This window comes from Asterias amurensis, chromosome 4 (genome assembly GCF_032118995.1).
Source record: "Asterias amurensis chromosome 4, ASM3211899v1".
Taxonomy (NCBI): domain Eukaryota; kingdom Metazoa; phylum Echinodermata; class Asteroidea; order Forcipulatida; family Asteriidae; genus Asterias; species Asterias amurensis.
The window spans coordinates 10,067,041-10,094,925 of NC_092651.1; the positions used below are offsets into that span (position 1 = coordinate 10,067,041).

General features: G+C 39.0%; 3 protein-coding genes across 5 annotated transcripts in view; 2 read left to right on the top strand and 1 right to left on the bottom strand.

The window, feature by feature from the left end:
* Positions 1 to 15,922, top strand: part of LOC139936117 (uncharacterized) — a 32,634-nt gene extending 16,712 nt beyond the window's left edge. Inside the window, exons 2-4 of the mRNA XM_071930848.1 lie at positions 10,210 to 11,672; positions 13,059 to 14,729; positions 14,859 to 15,922. Coding sequence (XP_071786949.1) covers positions 10,210 to 11,672; positions 13,059 to 14,729; positions 14,859 to 15,300 — 3,576 coding nt within the window. The 3' untranslated portion in view covers positions 15,301 to 15,922. The remainder of the gene's footprint in view (positions 1 to 10,209; positions 11,673 to 13,058; positions 14,730 to 14,858) is intronic.
* Positions 1 to 27,885, top strand: part of LOC139936118 (adhesion G-protein coupled receptor G7-like) — a 70,682-nt gene that overhangs the window by 16,902 nt on the left and 25,895 nt on the right. Inside the window, exons 1-4 of one of the 3 annotated variants that reach the window (XM_071930851.1) lie at positions 20,299 to 20,316; positions 20,626 to 20,823; positions 22,997 to 23,077; positions 26,573 to 26,683. In XM_071930851.1, coding sequence (XP_071786952.1) covers positions 20,742 to 20,823; positions 22,997 to 23,077; positions 26,573 to 26,683 — 274 coding nt within the window. In that variant the 5' untranslated portion in view covers positions 20,299 to 20,316; positions 20,626 to 20,741. Of the gene's footprint in view, positions 1 to 20,298; positions 20,317 to 20,583; positions 20,824 to 22,996; positions 23,078 to 26,572; positions 26,684 to 27,885 lie in introns of those variants that run through there. The other 2 variants (XM_071930850.1, XM_071930849.1) reach the window with 2 other exon arrangements.
* LOC139936603 (uncharacterized) lies at positions 1,096 to 7,439 on the bottom strand. The gene is made up of 3 exons (XM_071931444.1): positions 5,943 to 7,439; positions 4,112 to 5,782; positions 1,096 to 3,983 (listed from the first exon to the last, which is right to left on the bottom strand). The coding sequence occupies exons 1-3, from the start codon at positions 7,427 to 7,429 to the stop codon at positions 3,518 to 3,520; spliced, it is 3,624 nt and encodes a 1,207-aa protein (XP_071787545.1). The 5' UTR covers positions 7,430 to 7,439; the 3' UTR covers positions 1,096 to 3,517.

Sequence of the window (27,885 nt, forward strand, 5' to 3'; positions counted from 1 at the left end):
GTGCTGCATCTCTGTGGAACTCCTTGCCTGGTGCATGTTTCTCCCCTTCCTACAATACTTATAGACTGTTTAAAGAGGAATATCAATTCCTACCTTCAGCTCCCCTGTCATTTGCACATTCAATAATAGCCCCATTCCAAGAGTAGCTTTAAAGGCAGTGAACACTATTGGTAATTACTCAATATATTTATTAGCATAAAAACTTACTTGGTAACGAGTAATGGGGAGAGGTTGAGACATTGTGAGAAATGGCTTGCTTTGAAGTAACGTAGTTTTCAAGAAAGAAGTAATTTTCCACGAATTTGATTTTGTTACCTTGAAACTAGAATTTGAGGTCAAGAAATCATGCATCTGAAATCACACAATTTCGGAGAAAGGGTGTTTTTGCTTAAGTTTAATTAAATTGAGAAGACTGGTCTTTGACAATTACCAATAGTGTCAAAAGTCTTAAAGTCTTGTTCAGGACGAACTTCCATTAATTTTTTTTTAAAAGATCCTTTTTTTCTGTCATTGAGGTGGAAAAACAGTTCTTCAAAAGTTTTTTTAAAGAACTTCAGTCAAGTGTTACTTTTTGTATTTGACAATACCTGTACACATTATCAAAAATGCGTCATTGTGGAGTATTCTTTTGTTATTTCCGTTGTCCCTGCATTTATTACGAATCAACCATAATCCAACACATTAAAAGGGACACAATTATTAGGTTTTAATAGTCAAATGATTATCTGTGAAAGTGGAATGCTTTACAACAATATTTGCGCTTTATCCTGAAAGTTTTTACGAAGTTTCTAAATTTATATAATACTCTTTCATTGCTTATAATATAAAGTATTATGTAATTTGACTTTTAAAGGGTCTATGTAACTTTTGTAGGACAAAAAACACAATGCCCACAGATGTACACTAAACTTACACAGTTTGAAGATAATGATAGTAGAAAGCTTCCCTGAAAATACTACGTGCTGAGGTGCTGTAGTTTTGGGGAAATGAGTAAAACAATGTCATGAAAATAATTTTCATCTCATGAGACAAAAATTATTTTAATCATTTACAAATGTATTTTCATAACATTGTTTTACTAATTTCTCAAAAACTACAGCACCTCAGTAAGTAAGATTTGAAGGGAAGCTTTCCACTATCATTATCTTCAAACCCTGTAAGTTTAATGTAAATCTATGGACATTTTGAAAAAGTACCCAAATCCTTTAATATTATGTAATCTTTACTTAAATAATACTATATACTTGATGTTTTACATTCAGACATGGATGAACCAACATTATACAATTGTGGCACGCTGTGACGGGGTCCATGGCGTTTTGTACGCCCGAGGGACCCCAGTCCAAGGTGCAATAATTGTCTTGTTATACCTTGGTAACATTATTATTCCTCTTCTCAAAGTTCTGTTGTCATCCTTAAACATTATTACATAGTTTAAATTAATTGTTCACTATTCCCTCGAACCCGCGGTTGTTTCGTACTAAGCACTGGAAATTGACCAATGGTGGGAACGATCAAGGTAATGTACACCGGTGAACATCACTCAGCCATGGTACATGATACAATTGTTGCACACCCGAGAGGGGAAATGACACCCGAGGGTGCCATTTCCTCTCAAGGGTGTACAAAACCCATGGACCCCAGTCACAGCATGCAGCAATGGTTTTGTTATACGTTTGTAAAATTGTTATTCCTCTTCCCGAAGTTCTGTTGTCATCTTCAAACATTATTTAATAAGCAGACGAACAAGAAACAATTCCCTCGAACCCGCGGTTATTTCGTACACAGCGCTGGAAATCGACCAACTCTGGGAACGATCAAGGTGATGTACACTGGTGTACATCACTTTTCATGTTACCCGGCCCGTCGAGCCATGTAACATGCGTTTTTGTTGCGCATCACATGATTGGTTCTCGACCAATCAAACTTCACATTTGTACAGGGGTATAACAAGTGTATTTGTTGCACGGCACGTGATTGGTTCTCGACCAATCAAACTTCACAGTTTGTTACCGAGGTATAACAATTCAAATTGAACCGAAATCTTGTGCAGATAAGCAGAAGTCGTGGGTTCGAATCTCAGCCGAATAAAAAGCATGTGGATTTTTTTACAGGACTCTGGGAAAGTACTGAGTATTCTATCTTAAACACCTAAATGACCCGAACCCGGCTTGGAATGAACTCATGTGAACCCCAGCAACACATAAACTGACCCCGGGTCCAAACTAACTGGAAAATTAAACCAGGTTTTCATTATCCTTAGATAATTTTGGTATTTTTCCCCAGGAGGCTGGAAAAACATCGGTCCATAAAACAATATTAGTTACCCTGCAAACTTATGTTTTAAAATGGTACGGTACTCGCTGCTAGAGTATAGGATTCCGACAGGGCAATCTCAGTTGTCTAAAGTGGTACGACTTTTGCTCTGAGATAAGAGCAGAGGCCGTGGGTTCGAATCCCACCTGAGTAACAAGTCTGTGGATTGGTTTACAAAACTCTTAATATTATTATTATTATTATTAACAAGATTTATATAGCGCATTTCCAAAATAGACCAATGCGCTTTACAATAAAAATTGAAATTAAATACAATAGAAAGCAAATTTATGCACACACATAAAAAGCACAAGAAACAGCACATTAGAAGAATATTAAAAATTTGCAACATATAAAAACCTACGGGAAAAGCTTTGCAAAGAAAAAACCCCCCCAAAACAGCGACATTAATATTCCTTTGGAAAGAGGAAAGTTTTTAAAAACTTCTTAAACATTTTTAAACTAGGGGCATTACGAAGGTTTACAGGGAGACTGTTCCCTGTACCCTGAAACAGAAAAAGACTTGTCCCCGAAAGATCTTTTGGTTGACGGCAGTTTACTGTGTATGCTTTATATATACTTGATATGCTATATGTGGGACCAATACTTCAATTCCTGTGATGTTTTTTTACAGGCAGTGGACACTATTGGTAATTACTCAAAATAATTACTAGCATAAAACCTCACTTGGTACCGAGTAATGGGGAGAGGTTGATAGTAAAAAACATTGTGAGAAACGGCTTCCACTGAAGTGACGTAGTTTTCAAGAAAGAAAGAATTTTCCATGAATTTGAATTTGAGACCTCAGATTTAGAATTTGAGGTCTCGAAATCAAGCATCTGAAAGCACACAACTTTGTGTGACAAGGGTGTTTTATTCTTTCATTATCTCACAACTTCGATGACCGATTGAGCTCAAATTTTCACAGGTTTGTTATTTTATGCATATGTTGAGATACACTAAGTGAGAAGACTGGTCTTTGACAATTACCAATAGTGTCCAGTGTCTTTAATCATTGGCTAATTCTATGTTATTCTATTATACATTGTGTACAGGGCTTGAAGGGTTAAGGTACTTTTTGTAATACAACTCACAATGTGAAAAAGTACGCGAACCCTCTCATACACATTGGTGTAAACAAAACAAGTACTATTCCTTTTCCCGATGCAACCTTAGCAGGTTTTTTTTGTGTGTAGTTTGTTCAAAGAAAATCTTTATCAGGTTGTTCAAAGAAATTTAACCTAACCCCAGTCCCTTCGTCATCCTCTCTACATTCAGAACGGGAAGCACGTACGCTGTACACCAAACAACCAATCAGTAATAAGACATTCAAGATCAAAGCCACTACAACCAACCCTATGAGTACTTGGATGAGAGCAGTGGCATCTTCTGGGGTTAAGTTTAACCCAAGAGCATTTCCTACTAGACATGGCTCCGTGGTTGGCCTGGTGGTGTCTGGGGAATCGGTTGGTTGAGTCTCGGTTGGCTTGGCTGAGGGTGACAACATTGTGATAGATGGTAGCAGGTTGGACCAGAACTGCACAAGGTGGGGCCAATCGTAATCCTGACCAGATTGAACTTCAGGACAGTCTTTCAGAGACATAAAGGCGAGGTTCTTTCTGTCGATATGTGGCCACTCAACTCCAGAACGAGACACGCCTGGTTTCCTGTAAAGAAATAAGGAGCTCACCATTAGTGCTAACTTGGAAAAAACCCAATTAGAAAGAGCATAACCAAATGCATGTTTGCGATCATTTTCAACATCAGTATAATGTCCACCACTTAATCAACTTACCCATCTTGAATGAAGTTCTTCCACAAGGTCATCATCTCTAAGGTCATCTGCTTATCCTGGAGTCGGTAGGTGAGCTTGTATTCATCAACGTGGGAGCTGTAAGGATCTCCAAACAGGAACTGAAGACCATCACCAAAAGCAGGTCCTGCTTGTGGGGGAAGGAAGCTGTGATAGTGAGAGCTTGGTTCGTGATCGAAAGAATAAAGAAATACGTCGTTACCCAAAGCAGCATGAAGCTCAGCTGCTTCCAATGTGGGTGACACAGTCAACATATCTTGCATAAACTGCCTGACACTACCTCTTGTAAGACACTCGTCCTCCATTCCTTTCCGGCTAAGATACTCCGTGGAAAACGCTAAGGCAGCCTTCTCAGGATTATTGAAAGAAGCTTGACTAACGACTGCAATGATGCCTTCAGCTTCCTCTTGAGTTGGACAGAAACTTACGTTGCTGAAAAAGAGTGGGAATGAAATTGCAGAGACTTCATCCTGGGTCATTCCGATGAGCAAATCTACATTGTTGATTGTTCCTGATTTCAACAATGCCCTTGGATCATCAGTCAGAATATTACCGTCGATTATTGGTCGGAATGGGATTTCAAATGGGGAGTTCCTGCTGCTCCCTGCAACATCCAGAGCAGGTTTCTCACGCAGGCATTTGATCATTACCTCATTGCTATCGATTGGACAGTCCACACTTCTGGCAAGGATTCTAGCTTGCTCGATTGGACTCGGTTGGACAGGATTCAAAAGAGGACGCACAAGACCAGAGGCGCTCATTAGTACAACTTGCTGAAACAGCCCCTGTGCCTTCTCTGACATGACGAGTAAGTGTGCAATAACTGACCCAAATCCATGACCAATCACAGTGACACGGTTAGAATCACCTCCGAAGCTGCCTATATACTTGCTGACCCATTTGAGAGAAGCCAACGCGTCATGCAATCCATAGTTACCAGGAGCTTCTTCATCTTCAGTACTCAAGAATCCCAATGCTCCAAGACGATGGTTGATGACAACTACGACAGCCTCTATGTTAGATGACAGAGGTACAGCATCATAAACAGATGACGTACCGACAGTTCCTCCTCCAGGATGGATGAAAATTACAACTGGTAAAGAAGAGTTGTTGGCAACAAGTGGAGCGTAGATGTTGAGAGTTAGACAGTCTTCACTGACTTCCGTCAATCCAGCGCGAACCATCCAGGGATCTTGTAAGATGTCTTGAGGGCAGGCAGGGGGTAGTTTATCAGGGATTCCAAGTGGTTCATCTCCCCATGGTCCAGTGTCTAGCGGAGCCCGGTATCGTAAATCCCCAATTGGGGGTTTCGCATATGGTATTCCTAGAAACTCGGCTACGTCTTCACCGCCCACAGCCTCGTCTGCGATCTGAATGGCACCAATAACGGACCCTAATACATCACCATCTTTACTTGTAATCACTACAGTTTTAGTGACAGGTGTTTTTGAGTTTCCTCCTCTAACCGGGACTTCAGTCGAACAGGTCTCTGAAAAGATTGATTCTGCTATTGTAGGGACGTAGTCTCTCCAGAAGGCCACTTTATCTGCCTTGAGGTGTTGCCCAGTTGTGATGTTTGGTTCCAGGATGAGATAAGTCTCGTTCTCAGCGTCAAACTTGGGCCACTCAGGTAGACCGGCCCCATTTGGATCTCTGAAATAATAAGGGACAACAACGATTTACTACCGAGCCTGTTTTCAAAGTTCAATGTTTAGCTAAGAAACAAATGTTTTATAGAGAAAGTTACAAAAACACTGTGTCTGGAAATACAGGTAGTATGGAAAATAAAGCACATACATATTAATTTACGTACCCATTATGAGCAAAGTCGGCCCAGTATTGTACTGACTGTTGTGCCAGCATCACCGCCTCCGTGCTCGCCTGAAGAAGGACTTGCGCATACCCAAAGACGTAGAATATGTCAAGACCATGGGGTGCACCCGAAATCAGATCAATGAATTCTGGTGAAATTAGAAGTTCCTTTCCAACGTCGTATGTGAAATAATAAAAGTACGTATTGGTGTTCTCAGCGGATTCAAGGTGACGGTGGAGAAAGTTGATACTTGGTATATCAAAATACAGATCCCCACCAACATCAATAGCTTTCAGAACATTCTGTCTTTGGTCGTCCAACTTGTCTGCTCCGTAATAAAACGTCAGAAGTGCATTTGTGACGTCTTCTGGGTTGCTGCATGCACACGTGTACGTTGTTATTAGCAGAATGGCTGCTTTGAGTTCTTCGGTTGTTAGACTTCTCTGACGAAGTGAAATTACACTTCCGTCCTGGCTATTCACACCCATCAAAAGATCATATTGTCCTACTTGTGATAGAGACGTCAGATAGTTGATGTTTGGTAAGAAGTCTCCGTCTATAAGAGGACCAGTCCTGATTATTTTGGAATTATTTTGCAGAGTCTGCATGTCAAACTCCCTCAAACAGTTGATTAAGTCTCGGGTAGTACTTCCATAAGGAAGGTTACAACCAAGCACTTCACCTAGATTCCATGCTTGATACCGTGCAACATCTGTTGGTGTTATTATACCAGGAAAGGCTGCTCCACTTTGAGCAATAACGCGCTGGAACAGAGTCCGGTCATTCAGAGGTGAAGCCATTTGGTAGGTTACACTCCAACCACCAGCAGATTCACCAAAGATAGTAATCTTGTTTGGATCACCACCGAAGTTTTCAATGTTATTTTTAACCCACTGAATGGCGAGTCTTTGATCCCAAAGTGCGTAATTACCAGGGGCTGAATCGTCTCCTGTACTGAGGAATCCAAAGAGTCCAAGTCTGTAGTTGATGGTGACTACAATAACCTTTCCTTGTAGAGCTAAGATGGTACCGTCATACAGCGATCCTTGTCCGTTAACGAAGCCGCCACCATGGATGTACAGCATAACTGGGAGTGGCCCCATGATGTCCATATCATTATCAGGTATATACATGTTTAAAGTCAAGCAATCCTCGTCAATATCTCTATTGGGGAGAAACTGGTTAAAGGCTGCACTAAAAGTGACGAAGAACTGTGGACAACTTGGTCCAAAGTTCGTAGCGTTGAGAATCCCGTCCCAGGCAGCTTTAGGAACCGGCATGGCAAAGCGCAGTGGTCCAATCGGTGGTTCAGCGTAAGGTATTCCACTATAACGGGTTAGTGGAGGGAAACCAAAGCTAGAGATTTTCTCGCCCATGATCTGCCCTAGACTCGTATTTGTAATAACTGTCTGTCCATCGGTGCAGCCGAGGAAACCACCGACAAAAGCAAACAAAAGCAAAGCCATTTTGAAATACACGCAACCCATTTTTACAGAATTTCTGTATGAAGCAGAAATGTTCGGAAAAGGCACACCTTCCGTGTGTTGTTTTCAGTTCAATGAAACTGTTTTTAAAAGGAAGTGGTGTATCCGTTTTGCATATGTGTAGTGGTGACTTTATCCGAAGTAAGGTCAAAATGTGTCCGGATATATGCCTAGTTTCTGAAAATAGATTAGGAATTCAACATAACCAGTAAATATTTATGTTGTCGGTTGAATCTGTATTTGATAGATGTTAAATTTGCATCGGGATAAGAAATATTGTTTTTGGTTTTACAAATATTCACCGATGTGTGTTAGCAATTAGTAGCCTACTCTGTGAACAAAATCACAGGAATATTAGTGGTGGAACTCGTACCCATGACCTTTGCAATTGTAGTGCAGTGTCATCCAACCAGAATGTATTTGATATTAAAAATAAATTCTCAAACATTTGGGACCGTTAATTTTAGCGTTTCTTGTGTAGTAAGTCGACATACCTTTTGTAAAAAACAAAATGCATGATTGGCAATTTATTTTGACAACAGATTGGACAAGGTGGCAATGTAAAAAGCCCATCTAATCATAAACAAACTCAACTATTTCCATACATTTTAATATCAATATTTGTAAACTAATGTTCAAATGTACCATTCCCTTTAAAAGTTCTGAAGTCTAGCTACATATAAGGACAAATAAAAAAAAAATGTTTGGCGTCCTCCCTTTTTGAAAAAAAAGAAGGAGGAATTATTATTTTTAATATTATTATTATTTTAAAATATATATATATAAATGGCTTCCCGACAAACTTTTAAGACAATTATTTTGCCCTTTTTAAAACAAACAACCCTCGGATGGTTTAAAATGTTTGGGTTATGTTTCTCGTAAAAACAAGAATGAAAGAAGAGACGGCCTCTAAAACATATTTTTATTTTTGTGTGGTATTTTATATCAAGGTGACTGATCAACATGACTTGCTGTAAACACTATAGTGCGAATCGTGCATGTCCTTTATCTAACCCATCCGGAGCACAACTCCATAACAAAGCATTTTGGAGTTCAAACAACTTTGTAGAAACAAACACCCGCATGATTGATATGATTGATTCACTTTAAAGACTATTGGTAATTGTCATAGACCAGTCTTCTCACTTGGTGTATTTCAACATATGCATAAAATAACAAACCTGTGAGTGTGAAAATTTGAGCTCAACTGGTCGTCGAAGTTGCGAGATAATAATAAAAGAAAAAACACCTTTGTCACATGAAATTGTCTGCTTTTAGATGGTTGATTTAGAGACCTCAAATTAAAAATCTGAGGTCTCGAAATCAAATTCGTGGAAAATTACTTCTCTCTCGAAAAACTACTTCACTTCAGAGGGAACCGTTTCTCGGAATGTTTTATACTATCAACAGCTCCCCATTACTCGTATCCAAGTAAGGTTTTATGCTAACAATTATTTTGAGTAATAACCAACAGTGTCCACTGCCTTCAAAGAGATCAGTAGATCAGTTGGGCCGATGCTATTTTAATATGCTAACGTCACTTTTCTTAATCGTGTTGTCGGTGACAGTTTTAAACCAATGCCTTTTCATTGTTCTCCAATGCCATCTGATATTCTGTTGTTTTGTACATGGGTCTATCCTGATCCAGCCAAATGTTCGGCATTAGTTGAGTACTTTAATTTGTGTACAGTGTATTTTAAAGCACAGATTGCGGCCCAAGCTTTACTAATATTACTCCTTCACAGAAATATTCAGATTTAACATTGTTTTTTTAATGAATATCGTTTCTTCTGAAAAATTCAGCTATTCTGCAAATAGATTTGAATGTTTTTTTTGAAAACGGTTTTCAATTTTACTGCTATTCTGGGAGCAGGAAAGCAGTTTTTACTTTTCCTCTTTTTGTTGGCGGACGGAAATCAAATTGAACAACTTTGACTTTTTAATTTTCTACTTTTCTGCCCCCTGAAAAGTTGTTTTTGCTCGGACCCGAAATTGGCCACCCGCGTTTTCTTTTGAGAACATCAGAAAGTTGTATGATAGGCTCACCACCACACGTATGTTGAGTGCACTTAAAGCCATTTGACACTTTCTGCACCGAACAAATATTAAAAGTCCACAGATATACAAATAATTTACAGGGTTTACAAAAGGTGAAAGACTTCCCTTGAAATATTATTCCATGGAATGCTTTACTTTTTGAAAAACATTAAAACAATTATCAATTCTTGATATCAAAAATAACGGATTCATTTAACACATGTCACGGCGCACGAAACGTGCGGAAACGAGGGTGTTTTTTCTTTCACTTTTATCTTTTAACTTTGATGACCATTTGAGCTCAAATTCTTACAGGTTAGTTATTTTTATGCATATGTTGAGATACACTAAGTGAGAAGACTGGTCTTTGACAATTACCAATAGTGTCCAGGGTCTTTAACCGTAGTCTAATACTGTGACCTTAATACCACTGAACTAGCCTTGTCACCATAAGTGGCTTCAATAGAGCATTTGTTCGGTTGTAATCTGTCAAATTATTTGTCCCTGAATGCTGAATGAATTATGACCTCTTTTCAATACAAAGGAGGTGAGCACAGTATTTGACACCCTTAAGTAGGTTTATGCCTGACTACACTCATAGAGTAACTTTTTTTGTACTAATAAAGTCAGACAATTTCAGTGCTTGAAATATACCACAAGTTAAATGCAGCAATAGTGGTTGACCATTGTACAACTTCTCTCATGTTTCTTGTTTTATCCGAAAGATGTATGCATTTATTTTGCAGATGATGTTGTCTTTATTGGTTGGAGTCCTTTGCTGGCAACATGTTGTTGGACAGACAGTTGTTATGAATACAAGTCTAGGGCAGATCATGGGCGAGAAAATCTCTAGCTTTGGTCTCCCTCCACTAACCCGTTATAGTGGAATACCTTACGCTGAACCACCGATTGGGTCACTGCGCTTTGCCAAGCCGGTTCCCAAAGCAGCCTGGGATGGGATTCTCAACGCTACGATGTTTGGGCCAAGTTGTCCACAGTTCTTCGTCACTTTTAGTGCAGCCTTTGACCAGTTTCTCCCCAACAGAGATATTGACGAGGATTGCTTGACTTTAAACATGTATATACCTGATAACGATATGGACAGCATGGGACCACTCCCAGTTATGCTGTACATCCATGGTGGCGGCTTCGTTAACGGACAAGGATCGCTGTATGACGGTACCATCTTAGCCCTACAAGGTAAGGTTATTGTAGTCACCATCAACTACAGGCTTGGACTCTTTGGATTCTTCAGTACAGGAGACAATTCAGCCCCTGGTAATTACGGACTTTGGGATCAAAGACTCGCCATTCAGTGGGTGAAAAATAACATCGCAAACTTCGGTGGTGATCCAAACAAGGTTACTATCTTTGGTGAATCTGCTGGAGGTTGGAGTGTAACCTACCAAATGGCTTCACCTCTGAATGACCGGACTCTGTTCCAGCGAGTTATTGCTCAAAGTGGAGCAGCCTTCCCTGGTATAATAACACCAACAGATGTTGCTAGGTATCAAGCATGGAATCTAGGTGAAGTGCTTGGTTGTAACCTTCCTTATGGAAGTACTACCCGAGACTTAATCAACTGTCTGAGGGAGTTTGACATGCAGACTCTGCAAAATAATTCCAAAATAATCAGGACTGGTCCTCTTATAGACGGAGACTTCTTACCAAACATCAACTATCTGACGTCTCTATCACAAGTAGGACAATATGATCTTTTGATGGGTGTGAATAGCCAGGACGGAAGTGTAATTTCACTTCGTCAGAGAAGTCTAACAACCGAGGAACTCAAAGCAGCCATTCTGCTAATAACAACGTACACGTGTGCATGCAGCAACCCAGAAGATGTCACAAATGCACTTCTGACGTTTTATTACGGAGTAAACAAGTTGGACGACCCAAGACAGAATGTTCTGAAAGCTATTGATGTTGGTGGGGATCTGTATTTCGATATACCAAGTGTCAATTTTCTCCACCGTCACGTTGAATCCACTGAGAATACCAATACGTACTTTTATTATTTCACATACGACGTTGGAAAGGAACTTCTAATTTCAGCAGAATTTCTTGATCTGATTTCGGGCGCACCCCATGGTCTTGACATATTCTACGTGTTTGGGTATGCACAAGTCCTTCTTCCATCGAGCTCAGAGGCGGTGATGCTGGCACAACAGTCAGTACAGTACTGGACGGACTTTGCTCATAACGGGTATGTAAATTAATATGTATGTGCTTTATTTTCCATACTACCTGTATTTCTAGTAGGCCTGGGCAAATTATTCGAATATCCGGTTAATGGCGAATAGGTTTTCCTATCCGTAACCGCGAATGCCTTTTTTTTCTTTACCGGATATCCGCATAGGGCGCAAATACCTATTTATAAACCGGATAGTTCTGTAATTACAACAAAGTAACCGGATATTCTTTAATATCCGAATATCCGCGGACGTCGGTCGACAACTGATAAGAATATTTTGTCTGAATCCTTATGAAACTTGTATTAAGACAGCATAAAACAGCATAAATTAAGTATTTAAATATGCTCACCTCCGTGAAGAGTTAAAACAATGACATATCTGACGTAATTTGTTCAAAGATTACAAAAGTTTTCCTTCACGTAGAGTCAATCACAATCAAAAGAAAAAGCAAAACGCCATCTTTAAATTAGATCCAGTCATTTTTTAGACTGGTTCCCAGACCCAAAAATCTCCGACTAGGCTCTGTCAAATTTAGGGTCCAGTATCACCCAAAATCATGTGACCAAAAAGGAGGAATTCCTCCTCTTTCGCAGTTATCCGATATGTTCTGACAGTATCGTTGATGTTCGGTACGGACTCGTAATGTCAGTCCTGTCGGCCATAGATCCAGGAGTTTTTATGCCAGTTATTGCCAATGCAGGCGTTGTGCCTAAATAAAGCGTTTGCAAAGCGATGCGACAAGTTCAAAATATATAAACCTGTCCTTTTTCTTCAAAAATATTTTTTCAAAGGTGTTTTGACTTGAGTGTTCATTAGACATTGATTGGGGATTAAGTTTCATGATTTTTAAAAGTGGTAAAAATTTGGCAAAATCTGGTGACTAGCTGTCGAAATTAAACGTGTTGAACCAGATTGTCATTAATTGACGATCAAAATAATCTCGTAACCCTCCGGCCAGGCGGCCGGTGGGAGGAGGGTTACGTTATCGAAACACAAGCAGACATGGTTTCCCTGGAGATAAACCCTGACAAGTTGCGTCATGCTCTGACCTAAGATTTTTAACAAGAGACGTCAAGGAATCTTTGGTCAGGGGACCAGACTAGTCATTTTAATGAATGAACCGAGTGACACGGTCTAAAACTAATATCAATCTGCCCATAAGATCTCATTCACAAACAAACAGCGCCCTCTAGCAGCAAAAATACTATTCGAATATCCGATTAGTTTCGGATAGTTGGCCAGCGGTATCCGAATAACAAAATTTCACTATTCGCCCAGCACTAACTTCTAGACACAGTGCTTTTGTAACTTTCTCTAGAACATTTTGTTTCTTCGCTGAACATTGAACTTTGAAAGTAGGCTCGCTAGTAAATCGTTGTTGTCCCTTATTATTTCAGAGATCCAAATGGGGCCGGTCTACCTGAGTGGCCCAAGTTTGACGCTGAGAACGAGACTTATCTCATCCTAGAACCAAACATCACAACTGGGCAACACCTCAAGGCAGATAAAGTGGCCTTCTGGAGAGACTACGTCCCTACAATAGCGGAATCAATCTTTTCAGAGACCTGTTCGACTGAAGTCCCGGTTAGAGGAGGAAACTCAAAAACACCTGTCACTAAAACTGTAGTGATTACAAGTAAAGATGGTGATGTATTAGGGTCCGTTATTGGTGCCATTCGGATCGCAGACGAGGCTGTGGGCGGTAAAGACGTAGTCGAGTTTCTAGGAATACCATATGCGAAACCCCCGATTGGGGATTTACGATACCGGGCTCCGCAAGACACTGGACCATGGGGAGATGAACCACTTGGAATCCCTGATAAACTACCCCCTGCCTGCCCTCAAGACATCCCACTAGATCCCTGGATGGTTCGCACTGGATTGACGGAAGTCAGTGAAGACTGTCTAACTCTCAACATCTACGCTCCACTTATTGCCAGCAACTCTTCCCTACCAGTCGTAATTTTCATCCATCCTGGAGGAGGAACTGTCGGTACGTCATCTGTTTATGATGCTGTACCTCTGTCATCTAACATAGAAGCTGTCGTAGTTGTCATCAACCATCGTCTTGGAGCATTGGGATTCTTGAGTACTGAAGATGAAGAAGCTCCTGGTAACTATGGATTGCATGACGCGTTGGCTTCTCTCAAATGGGTCAGCAAGTATATAGGCAGCTTCGGAGGTGATTCTAACCGTGTCACTGTGATTGGTCATGGATCTGGGTCAGTTATTGCACACTTACTCGTCATGTCAGAGAAGGCACAGGGGCTGTTTCAGCAAGCTGTACTTATGAGCGCCTCTGGTCTTGTGCGTCCTCTTTCAAATTCTGTCCAACCGAGTCCAATCGAGCAAGCTAGAACACTTGCCAGAAGTGTGGACTGTCCAGTCGATAGCAATGAGTTAATGATCAAGTGCTTGCGTGAGAAACCTGCTCTGGATGTTGCAGGGAGCAGCAGGTACTCCCCATTGGGACTCCCATTCCGACCAATAATCGATGGTGATATTTTGACTGATGATCCAAGGGCATTGTTGAAATCAGGAACAATCAACAATGTAGACTTGCTCATCGGAATGGCCCAGGATGAAGTCTCTATAATTTCATTCTCACTCTTTTTCCGTGACATAAGTTTCTGTCCAATACAAGAGGAAGCTGAAGGCATCATTGCAGTCGTTAGTCAAGCTTCTTTCAGCAATCCTGAGAAGGCTTCCATAGCTTTCTCCACGGAGTATCTTAGCCGGAAAGGAATGGAGGACGAGTGTCTTACAAGAGGGAGTGTCAGGCAGTTTATGCAAGATATGTTGACTGTGTCACCCACATTGGAAGCAGCTGAGCTTCATGCTGCGTTGGGAAAGGACGTGTTTCTTTATTCGTTCGACCACGAACCAAGTGCTCACTACTTAAGCCTCCTTCCCCCACAAGCAGGACCTGCTTTTGGTGACGATCTTCAGTTCCTGTTTGGAGATCCTTACAGTTCCCACGTTGATGAATACAAGCTCAGCTACCGGCTCCAGGATAAGCAGATGACCTTAGAGATGATGACTTTGTGGAAGAACTTCATTCACGATGGGTAAGTTTTATTAAGTGGTGGACATTATACAGGTGTTGAAAATGACCACAAACATGCACTTGGTTGTTCAGGTTGGGCTAAGCTCTTTCCAAGTGTATTGCTAATGGTGAGCTCCTTATTTCTTTATAGAAAACCAGGCGTATCTCGCTCTGGAGTTGAGTGGCCACGTTTTGACAGAGAGAACCTCGCCTTTATGTCTCTGACTGGCTGTCCTGAAGTTCAATCTGGTTGGGATTACGATTGGCCCCACCTTGTGCAGTTCTGGTCCAACCTACTACCGTCTATCACAATGCTGTCACCCTCAGCCAAGCCGACCAACTCCCCAGACACCACCGATCCAACAGAGCCCTGTCTTGTTGGGAAGGGTATCGGGTTGAACTTGACCCAAGATGAAGCAACTTTCCTGATTGAAGTTCTTGTGGGGGCATTAATAGGTAGTTTGGTTTTATCTGTTCTTTTCCTTGGTGGTTGTGTGGCTTATAAGACCCGTTCAGCCCGATACGAAAAGCAATCAAAGACTGTGTATCAAATGGATAACTATGATAATTCAGATGAACGTAGATTATTCTAAGTTCAGATTTCGATTTTTGGGCGTCTCTAGTTTATGTATAAGTCACCGTTAGAGGGCGCACCATGGACTTGCTCATTAGGGACTTGAGAGTGCACCACACTAATAAACTCTCATATTATAGCCAATGCCAAGTATTCATAAACACTTCAAGTCTTCTACCTTTTTGTAAACCAATCAAATAATTATTATATATCTATTTTTTGGACAACTTATCTTGAGATTTCTTTTGTCGGTTGGAGTTTTTGCCAAATACCCAAAGAACAAACACCGCCAACAAATTAAAGAGTTTCTTTTCCTTTTCAAAACCGACGTGTAAGGGTAAGAGTGCATGTTTTTTACCATGCCCTACAATAAATAAGCAGACTATTATCTTGCCGACAGTATCCCTTTAATCAACGCATTTTTGTTTTACTCAAGTCTGACTTAGTTTTTTGTTTTAGCTCCTCCTTGGTAGTTTTTGTTATAATTATTTTGTTTAAACTAGTTTTTTTAAAGGACAATTAGGTTTTAACGGCTATTAGAAGTCAATGATGATGCTGTAGTTCTTTTAACGGGTATATAGTAGTAACACTGGAGTGGTACTTTGTTAAATTAAAGCTTTGTCACTAACATGTGTTTTGATGAGTGGAATGTGAATAAACAGTTAACTTAGGTTCTAAACAATTAGTTGTTATCTTATTTACATATTTAAGAGTAGCCCCGACCTGAGAGGGCGCTGTTCGTGACCTCAATCGAGGCGCGATATTTGAAGAGAAAATGTGTACTTCTTGCCATGTACACTACGTCTGGTACCTGATCGGTATGATGCCTAGGTACATCACTATGGTCCATACTTTCTTCATTCCTATTGGTCGAGAGCATTCCCTTATAAGGAGTTGTTTACCCGATTGGGCCGAGGGCCTTACCATTTCATAGCTGAACAATTTTAATTTTTGCATTTATTTTACTTTTTGACCAAAGTGTTGATGTTTTTTGACCGAATAGGTATTTATGAATGGGAATCAAAGTGTGTTGAATCGGTTTTTAACTAGTGGTTTAAACCCGCCGAGGCCTGGTTCCCGATAATATTAGACTTCGTCTTGGTAAAATTATCAAGATCCAGGCTTCGTTGGGTTTAAACCTCTAGTTGAAAACCTCCTCACCACACATTATTTCCCTTCAAAATAATTGTTAGAATAAATATGTACTTGACGAGCAATGGAGAGCTGTTGAAACACATTGTGAAAAACGGCTCCCTCTGAAGTAACGTAGTTTTTGAGAAAGAGTCAATTTCTCACTCAAATAAAACACCAAATTCAGGCCTGAAGCCTTTTAGTATGCATCTGAAAGCACACACACAAAAGTAACGCAACAAGGTGTCTTTGTATTCCTCGATTTTTGCAAATTCGATGACCATTGAGCCCATATTGTGGAAGTGTCGTGGCCGAGCGGTTAAGAGCACCGAATTCAAACTCTGGTGTTTCTGATCAGCAGAGTGTGGGTTCGAATCCCCAGCCGTGACACTGTGTCCTTGAGCAAGACATTTAACCATTGCTTTGTCCTTCGGATGGGACGTAAAGCCGTTGGTCCCATGTGTTGTGTAACGCATGTAAAAGAACCCAGTGCACTTATCGAAAAGAGAAGGGGTTCGCCCCGGTGTTCCTGGTTGTGGCTGCTGTATGCGCCGTAGCACCTTGTAAACCCTTATAAGGTGCTAAATAATTGGGTCTCAGAAATCATCACTGCAATAACCTATCTTTCTGAAAGTTATTATTACTATATTGATATTATTATTATATTTTCACAGATTTGTTCTTTTATGCATGTTGGGATACATGCAAGTGAGAATACTGGTCTTTGACAATTACCAAACATGTCCAGGGTCAATTTCAGAAAGAGTTAAAGACACTGGACACTATTGGTAATTGACAAAGACAAGACTTCTCACTTGGTGTATCTCAACATACACAGAAAATAACAAACCTGTGAAAATTTGAGCTCAATTGGTCGTCGAAGTTGCGAGATAATAAGAAAAAACACCCTTGTCACACGAAGTTGTGTGCTTTCAGATGCTTGATTTTGAGACCTCAAATTATAAACCTGAGGTCTTGAAATCAAATTCGTGGAAAATTACTTCTTTCTCGAAAACTACATCACTTCAGAGGGAGCCGTTTCACAGTGTTTTATACTATCAACAGCTCTCCATTACTTGTTACCAAGTGAGGTTTTATGCTAATAATTATTTTGAGTAATTACCAATAGTGGCCACTGCCTTTAAGGACCTACCTAGGAGATTTTAAAAACTTCATGCTAGTCCTAAGTTTTCTCAAGATAAGACTAGTCTAATAATAAACTCTAGACTCTTTGTGAAATCCGCCCAGCGGTCTTTGAGCGGTGTGCAAAGACAAAGGTGGAGTGTGAAAGCTAATAGGGTCATTATTATTGATTCATGGGAATAATATTATTAAGGAGTTAACACGTTGCCTTGAATCAGTCGAGTTGGTCTTTGAAAAGCGTTTGTAACCATATCACTCTGTCCTACAAAAAGTACCCATACCCTTTTAAAAAGAAGGTCTCCTCATTGGACACAAAATTGTCTTACAGAAGAGCAGCTACTTAAAAAGGGATAAGAACAATCTAGTCATCTAGGCAATTCCATGGTCAGTCGCATTACACTCTTCTGTTACTTTTCTTGATCTTGGTGCTAGTAGTTCTATGTGAGATATTATTTCCACTACGTTTATAGACTGATTTGTACTTGACACCTAAGGCTTTGAAGTGATGATATTAGAAATGCTGTGGGCGTTGTGCTCTGGATGTTATAACTTTGTAAAAAGCGGTCAGTCGCATTACACAAAAAGGACATGGTAAAAAATACACTTGTCTCAAGTCAAAAGTTTCAAATTAACATTTTTCGGAAATATTATTATTTCCTATTTTACTGACCAACTTTGTTTTCAGAGTTGTGCATTTAACATAATGCAACAGATTTAAAGTGACTTACATACATGTAAACATATTGTCCCTGAAAATTCAAAGTTTGGCTTATTGTTTAAAAGTGGTCTGTGAATTTAAAATGGCCTTGTTGGTTATCACAGGTTCCTCAATGCAAAAAAACAATTTGTTTTGTGACGTAAAAAGTGTATTACAACACAAAAAAACCTTGTTCACCCATCTCCTTGACTTTACCTGGCATACATTTCACTGCATATTACACCATACACCACTGACCATGCATTGCTATCCTTGCATTGATACCCTGATTTGTAAGGTAGCATTTTGCGTTAAAGCCATTGGACCCTTTCGGTACAGAAAAAAAAAAAAAGTTCACAGATTTACAAATAATTTACAGGGTTTACAGAAGGTAATGGTGAAAGACTTCTCTTGAAATATTAGTCCATGAAATGTTTTACTTTTTGAGAAAACGGTAAAACAATATAAATTCTCGTTAACGAGAATTACGGATTTGTTATAAACACATGTCATGACACGGCGAAACGCGCGAAAACAGGAGTAAGTTTTCCACTCAAAATTCTCAGTAATGTTGCTTTTCTTTATTTTATTTCACATGTTAAGATAAAGACTCTGTACAAAGGATGAAACTAGGAGTTACAGATTGGAGTGGCACATGTACAACACCTATTATAGTTTTCAGCATGTGGCATCTGCATAGCCCCAGATCTCTTAATTCATGTAACATTGTCCTCTAGTAAGTCATAACCAAGTTATCCAGCTTTGCTGACCTCTTAGCGTCCTCCTCTTGAGTAAAAAATTGGTCAGTCGCATTACATTGCATGGTCAGTCGCATTACCAGTTAGTCGCATTACACTTTTTGATGACTCGTTATAAAAATATACCAACTAGAGTGTTGACTTCTTAACTCATTTCAGACTTGGCAATAAGGGTAGAAGCATATTTGAAATGCCATCAAGATAGTCTGTGGACTTTTCTTGCAATTGAAATAACTTCGTCTCTCTGTCAGTCGCATTACACCCTGTTGAAGCTCCCACAAGTACACTCACATATTGCTCAAATGAGCAAACACGAATTAAAATTCATTCTGGATTTGAAAAAGTTGTATCCTGCTGCTAATCACAATTGTTAAAGTTTTGCTGGAAGGTTCCTTGTGTGGGGGGAAATATTTAACTTTGAAGAAACCACCTTAATGTGCTCACTTTTTAGGGTCCGTTCACAGCTTGTGCAAACATGAGCTGAATTTGTACAAAATGGTACAGAGTGTGTAAAAAAAATTAATGTCTGTTTCCTTTCATATGTTAGCTATTTTAAGTGAAAAGAAAGTAGTGACACAAATTTTATTTTTTTGGGGTCATGTCCATGTTTGCTTGGAATTGCCCCTTTGCTTTCACAAACAAAACAAATCGATTTGTCCCTAAAAAAAAAAGATCCTCGGTTGACACCACTGTGCCCTTCTCTATACACAGAAGACGAGCAGCTACTTTAACAAAAGGTATCTGGGATTGTTTAAATTGAACAGTCATTGCTTTACTTTCACAGTACACAACCAATCGAGATGTTTGTCCCAAACTAAAGAAGTCCTTGGTTGAGACCATTAAAGGCAGTGGCCACTGTTGGTAATTACTCAAAATAATTATCGTCATAAAACCTGTCTTGGTTACAAGTAATGGGGAGAGGTTGGTAGTATAAGACATTGTGAGAAACAGCTCCCTCTGAAGTGACCTAGTTTTCGAGAAAGAAGTAATTTTCCACGAATTTGATTTTCGAGACCTCAGAACTAGATTTTGAGGTCTCGAAATCAAGCATCTGAAAGCACACAACTTTGTGTGACAATGATGTTTTTTCTTTCATAGTTATCTCGCAACTCCGACAACCGATCGAGCTCAAATTTTCACAGGTTTGTTGTTTTATGCATATGTTGAGATACACCAGGTGAGAAGACTGGATTTTGACATTTACCAATAGTGTCCAGTGCCTTTAGTATAAACATTAGTGAACAATCACGTTGAATTTGTACAGTGAATATCGCTATTTCGATAATATTGGATATTGGACATTCCCGTAAGTTTGTACAGAAAACGTATACCTTGAATATTGGATGTTGGACAACCCTGGCGTTTGTATTGCCTTGGAGAAGAGTAGCTACTTATAGAGCTACTTATAGAACTACTTCAAATATTCAGTATGGGGTTTCCCCTTTCTGCCACCACCAGTAGTGCCAGGCTATTGTTATGCGCGATCCTACACAATAAACCTAAGTGGAAGCTCAGTCAACCGATTTATATAGAAGTTGATGTGGAAAATGTACTGTATATGGGAAATGTGTACGGTGGCTGTAAACAACATTATCTCATAAATTCTTCCTTGCAGGCTGACTTGCAGGTCTGTGCCAAGCGTCCAAAATACAAACTCACAGACGGATATCTTCTCATAAAAGCATCTGAAGTAGAAGGAACAACAGCAACTGGATCCATCAAGAAGCTACAATGGCTGTATCTGTTCGGCCACTCATTTTGGTTGGGACACTTCTGGTGTGTGGATTCATAAACCTAGGACAGGCAAATCAAGGTAGGTTGTTCTTCTGTGTATATAGTTCTTGCTGCCTGTTAGAAACAGCAGGACCCAATTTTATAAAACTAAAGCAGAAACTACTTCTCAGCAGCATTTGCTGAGCAAATAGTAGATAGATGATGGATAGATAGATAAAATTGTTTATTAAAAAACTGTCCTCGCAGCACAAAGGCTGAATTACAACAATTTTACATAAATTTAAAACTTGAAATTAAGTAGGAGGCAAATTGGTTATACAAAAATAAAAACAAATATGTGGAATAGTTAAGCCACTCCCCTGAATTTACACATTGAAAATTGCACATTGAAATTGAACTACTTTAACTCAACAATGGTGTGACAATGCAACAAAACAGCAGACAAGAATTGAAAATGTTATTATTAAGAAAACAAGCAAAAGGCACCACTTGCAGCAATGTAAACTTTATGCAAGTCTGGCTTGTGACCTTGGCCCAATTATGAAATAAAAGAAACTGTTTCTATCGAGTTGGGACCAAGAAGCTAGTTTGAAGATTGCGTGATTGTTTGACTTAAAGCAACAAAAATCCTTGCCTAAGAAAAATCAGATTATCGGCCAAGACTCCACTCAATTGTTATGCTAAGTAAACAACAGCTAAATACCAGTCACAAGCAAGCAATGAAAGCACCATGTGACAGGGCTGGGGTTTTTTTTTCTATAATTTTTTTTGCAGCTTTGATGACCAGTACTCCATATTTTTACAGGTTTGTTATTTTGTGCAGATGTTTAGATGGTCTTTGACAATTACCAAAGGTGTCCAGCCGTCGATTTCACCAAACTCTTCCTAACTAAGGATTGGAAACTGTCAAAGACCAGTCTTCTCATTTGCTGTATCTCAACATGATTATGGAGCAAATAACAAACCTGAAAAATCAGCTCAATCGGTCATCGAAGTTGCAAGATTATAATGAAAGAAAAAACACCCTTGTCATACGAAGTTGTGTGCTTTCTGATGCTTGATTTTGAGACCACAAGTTCTAAATCTGAGGTCTCGAAATCAAATACGTGGAAAATTGCTTCTTTCTCGAAAACTAATGTACGTCACTTCATTGTTTCTCACAATGTTTTATTCAATCAACCTCTCCCCATTACTTATTATCAAGTAAGTTTTTATGCCAACAATTATTTTTAGTAATTACCAATAGTGTCTACTGCCTTTTAATCTCAGGGCTTGGAAAGAGTGAAGTTCCGTATACAAAGACGTTTGGACGCGAACAAAGTTAGGACGAGAAAGGATCTTAGTGTTTTGTGAAATCGTTTGCATGCAGTATCTTTACTCTTTATCGTCACTGGACATGTTTAATTATTGCAAGACCAGTCTTCTCACTTACATGTATAGTGCATGCCAACATTATGCATAAAATAACTAGCGTGTGAAAATATTTGTGTGCTTTCAGATGACGAAAAAATGAAGCCTTTTAGAAATTACCTTTTCAAAAAATATGTTTCTTCAGAGACAGCCGTTTCTCTCAATGTTTTATATTACCAACAGCTCTCTATTTCTGGTACTATACAAGTAAGTTGTTATCAGTTAATTTGAGTTATATCCAGTAGTGTCCAGTGCCTTTAACGTTTGAATAAATAATTGAAATAAAATACAAACTTGATGCCAAGTAAAGAAAACACCGATCGTTCAATAATTGGTTTTTCCAATAAGATGAGGATAAGTGCCTTTTTTTCTTTTTCTTTTGTTCCCATTTTTTTCCCCTTTCAAAGGGGGTTGCCAAGTATTTAATTCAAGCTGGCCACAAAATAATTATTAGAATAAAACCTTACTTGGTAACTAGTAATGGGGAGAGGTTGATGGTATAGAACATTGTGAGAAACGGCTCCCTCTAAAGAGAAGTAGTTCTTGAGAAAGAAGTAATTTTCCACAAATTTGATTTTGAGACCTCAGATTTAGAATTTGAGGTCTTGAAATCAAGCATCTGAAAGCACACAACTTCGTGTGACAAGGTGTTTTTTCTTTCATTATTATCCCGTAACTTTGACGACCAATTGAGCTCAAATTTTCACAGGTTTTTATTTTGTGCATATGTTGAGATACACCAAGTGAGAAGACTAGTCTTTGACAATTACCAATAGTGTCCAGTGTCCTTACAAAGCCCCCTTTTTTTTTTAAACAACATACGTACATTAATATTTTTTCAGATGAATGTGGGTGTGATATGTCCTGCACTGGACTTGGTGGCACATGCGAAGACTGCTTTGGAAGTAACGACTCGGAATGTGGTAAATATAACATTATCATTTATTTATTTGTTTAATCTGGCCATTTTGTTTTTGTACTGTTTTTTGTATCTTTGTCATCGCATTGTTTGTTTGTATGTAAATTGTAAAACGCTCCAATCTTTGTGGGGCGCTATAATAAGTGCTTACATTATAATTATTATTGTTATCATTTGTTTTTCCATTAACATGTGAATCTTTGCCTGAAATGCATTTAAAGCAGGGTTTTTAAAGGAAAACATGTTGTTTATATTATCTCACGTGAATGGTCCACCGGTCAAATCATCAAGAAAGTTGACGGCAGAGTTTTAGAAAAAAAAGTTAATGTACAAATAAAAACAAAATTTGTTTTTCTGTCATTTGATGACTTTCAAATGTCGCATGTCTAAAGAATACACACTGATTTATTTTATTTGTTTTTAAGGAGCCGTTCAGTGTGTAAGGCAAAAGTAAAAAACAAAAACCTGTTATCAAAGCGATGTATACTCCCAGATTTCGCCAACAAATGGCATGTATGTAAATATATAGAAAATAAAAGTTTTAATTTTGCAAAAAAAAAGAAGATAACATATTATGGTATAGGAACACTACTTTAATAAGTTAAACAAAACATGAAACATTGAACTGACACAAATATAATGGCAATGTAATGACAGTATTGACCAAAACTGAACACTACCATACTAACAAGGAAAACCTCCAACACAATAAAAACATATTCAGAGTTCCAGCTAAATGATACCGAACTGGGATTTTTTTTGTCAGATGCGTTTTCCAATTTCCTTGTCGGCCTCATGTAAAAAAAATGTTTCACAACTTGCAGTTCACTTTGTCTGTAGGCCTGTGCCATCGAGAAGTTTGAAGTTTGTAGCATGTTTGTTCTTTCACGTCTATTGTTCAACCCTTTACGGTTTGCTATTGATATTAGTGACGAAAAATAATATTTACCCAACAATTCATGCAAAACCATTCCCCAAACAAACATTTATTATTCTTGTCAAACTTTTGTATAGCGCCCTCGTTCGGTCAGCTCCTTTTACTCTATGTGATTGGGCTGCACTTCGGAAAAAAAATTGTTCAGTTTCAAAGATGGTGTTCGAGACACGTGCGGTTGTCAGCTCAGGGATTTTTTTCTTCAAAAACCTTCAAATATCGCAGACCATTCTGTGTGCGGGAGTATTTGGAACCATGAAACACATCAATAGAAAACATAGTTTGACATGGACAGTGATAGTGACATTTCAGAGTGACACATCCTTCCCCCAAACCGGGTGACACTAGTGACAGTGAGACGGTGAAACTGCTGTCAAAAATGGCTGTGTGTACGTTACGGCTCGGTTTTTATTTCTATGAACACTGGATGTTGAGTGTAGTGAATACGACTGTCATGGCTGTCATGACCATATACTGAAAGTGAAGTGGAGGTAGGTTAAATAAAATGTTTTCTTTTGGGTCCAAGTTTGACTTCCCTTGTCTAACAATGGTATTGGGAAATGTTTCTGTATCCTGCCACCAGATTTTCATTCGTTATTAATTATCTTTGGATAATTTTGTGCAGTATTTCTATCTTGTTTTTTCTTTACCATAACATGTTTTACTTTAAAGGCAGTGGACACTATTGGTTATTACTCAAAATAATTATCTGGCATAAAACCTCACTTGGTAACAAGTAATGGGGAGAGGTTGATAGTTTATTAAAACGGCTCCCTCTGAAGTGACGTAGTTTTCGAGAAAGAAGTAATTTTCCACGAACTTGAGAACTTTTGAGAATTCGGATTTAGAATTTGAGGTCTCGAAATCAAGCATCTGAAAGCACACACTACTTACTTTGTGTGACAAGGGTGTTTTTTTCTTTCATAGTTATCTCGCAACTCCGATGACCAATCGAGTTCAATTTTTCACAGGTTTGTTATTTACTGCATATGTAATATGTTGAGACACATCAAGAAAGAAGACTGGTCTACTTTTTCATTAGATATGAAATAATATGAACCTCCCTTTTTGTAAAAATTAGTGAAAAAGTGGTGGCGCCATACGGAAAGTTATTCGTCTTCCCAAACAATTGACTGAAATGAAAGTAACTGAACTGTAGAGAAACACAGTGGTGCCCTCCTGTGACCAGTTTTTTTTACGGCCCCTGACCCTAACTCAAGTAAAAAGAATAAACTAATGCAAATTCTAAAGTATTGTTACTGTAGTGCCAGTTGCAGCACTGCCGGGTGGACTGGGCATATCCATTAAATGTGCCAAGTTATGTGACATGGGCATCTGACCAGTGGTCGATGCGGGCTTGATTTTAGGGGATGGTGTGATGTTCAGTGAGTTTCCCCGAGTATGAAATAAACAACTACAGGCTGTAAGAACCCCAAATTTATAGTCTTTTAGCGTGTTTATTACGTCATTAAGCCTAGAAGGGTAGGAGTAACCCCGTGAGATGTGTACGGACCCAGCGGCTTGCCCCACAGATTGTACACGGAGTATGGACCTGTGCATTTTCCTAACTTTAATGACCATTATCCAAGGAGCCAGAGTGAGCGGGAAGTCTCTCTCTGTGTCACCAAATAGTCACTACAGTGTTAGCTGATGTCCTCTTTTTTTTGGGGGGGGGGGGCCGGGCATGCTTGGGTGTACTGTGCAAACAACTTAATACTTTTACAGTGGACTTCTTATTAATATTTAAATTTGCTGTGAATAATGTAAACAAAAATTGTTGTTATTATCATGTTGTTAATGGTGTGTCGGTAATACTATTAAGCCCCTTTCACACGAGGGCAATTTAGCAAGGGTCCCTTGCTAAATTGTAGCATGGTTGTGAGATTTTACAAAATGCACCTCGTGTGAAAGGACAATAATGTTTGGAGTGTCCAGGGTCCCTTGTCAAATCTTGTCCAACATTGCTACATTTTGTTCGAGGTCCGGACCTACGACAAAATCTTACACCAGCGGAAGTTCTGACCAAGGACGTGGGCTACATCATCGTGTGAAAGGAACCCTTGTTTATTGACTGACGTCCTAGGTGCTATCTTGTCCAAAAAGATGATCAGGATTACCAATTTGTCATATCACTCTCATGTCGCACGAGGGTTGTTAGTTTTTTTTTACTTTGCGGTGTGAAAGCTCACAAAATCAGTCATGCATGGTGATTAATAAACAATCCACGCTTGTAAATGTTGTTCCAAGGGACCCTGGCTACATTTTGGCCGTGTGAATAAAGGGCTTTAGCTGAAAATAATTAAATAATAAAGTTGCCACAGTATCTATGCTTTCAACTTCTCACTTAGGTTTTCCTGGTTTTTTTTGTGTCTGTTTATTTTTTATTTTTTACTTTAAAATTGAATATGTACATGTAAATCAACAGAAATAATTGTGTTGATGCGCAACTATTTTAGGCTCGACAAGTCAATTAAAATTTCACTAGTCGCCCAGGCTTATTGGTGAGTGGACATGACACTAAGTTCTCTTATCGTTTAAACTCTGTTTCATATTATTTTCCTTCAGAAATTGTTTACTGCCCAGAGGGCATGTATCGCTGCGGGAATTTTGCCTGCTTGGATGAGCCGTGGGAGGGTTGCGAGGAAGTGTCCAGCTGTCTCCAGACAGACACTTGTGGTAAGTATTGTCCTTCCTCTATGAGCATACCTGCCAACCATGCTTAATTTGGAGGAATGGTTAAAGGTTGTGGACACTATTACTCAAAATAATTTTTAGCGTAAAACCTTATAAAACCTTTTAGTATAAAACATTGTGAGAAACGGCTCCCTCTGAAGTAACATAGTTTTTGAGAAAAAAAAGTAATTTTCCACGAATTTGATTTCGAAACCTCAGAATTAGACTTTGAGGTCTCGAAATCAAGCGTCTGAAAGCACACAACTTCGTGTGACAAGGGTGTTTTTTCTTTCATTATTATCATATTTCACTTTCTTTATCAGAGTATTGGGTAACAAACAGCAAGTCTACATGTATGTTTATTTTTAACCTGTTGAAATAGGGCAGATCCAATCTCTTTCCAACCATTGAACACTTGGCTATGGAGGGTGAGCATGGAAACACTGTAGCTTTCAAATGACAACCCAGGGGGTATAAATGGGTACCTGCGAGTGTCTAGATTGCCAATTAGGTTTGAAAAAGCCTTTGGAGCGTCACATGGCAGCCCGAGGCTGTATACTCCCCTGACCATGACCCAAATTCTTAGAGCTTCGACCTTGTTGGTAGATATGTGCGTTATATACATGTAAGACTACGTAGAATTAACCTGGGCCCCAAAAAAGGGTTTAATTTTACAGTATAAATGTAAAATTTCACGCAGTGGTCATCAAAATGAACTTAATCATTTTCAGATAAGGCGCACTGGGAGATAGGACACAGTGATATTTGGGGACCATTGAAAGTCAGATTAAAGTCGCGTCTTATCCGCAAGAAATTACAGTATGATTATGTGCTCAAGCTAAATTGCATATTTTGTCTGGGATCAAAATGAACATTAATTCTCCAACCATTATGTCGTCGTGGCCGTCTTGTGGTGTTTGTATTGTTTATTTGTTTTTTTGTTGGGGTGTTGTTTGGTTTGTTTGAGGTGTTTGTTTGTTTGTTTGTCTTGTTGTGTGTTTCGTTTATTTGTCACATTTTGATGTTTATGTTGTTACTACGCATTGTTTTATAATTTCAATGATCTTATTATTAACTTTCCATTGTTTTATAAAGGTATCCCAGCCTACAAGCTTTGCTTTAATGGGCTATATGCCTCCATACAGTTTTCAGTCTTGTAAAATCCTATTGTTTGTATTTGTATATTGTGTTTGTGTGGAAATAAA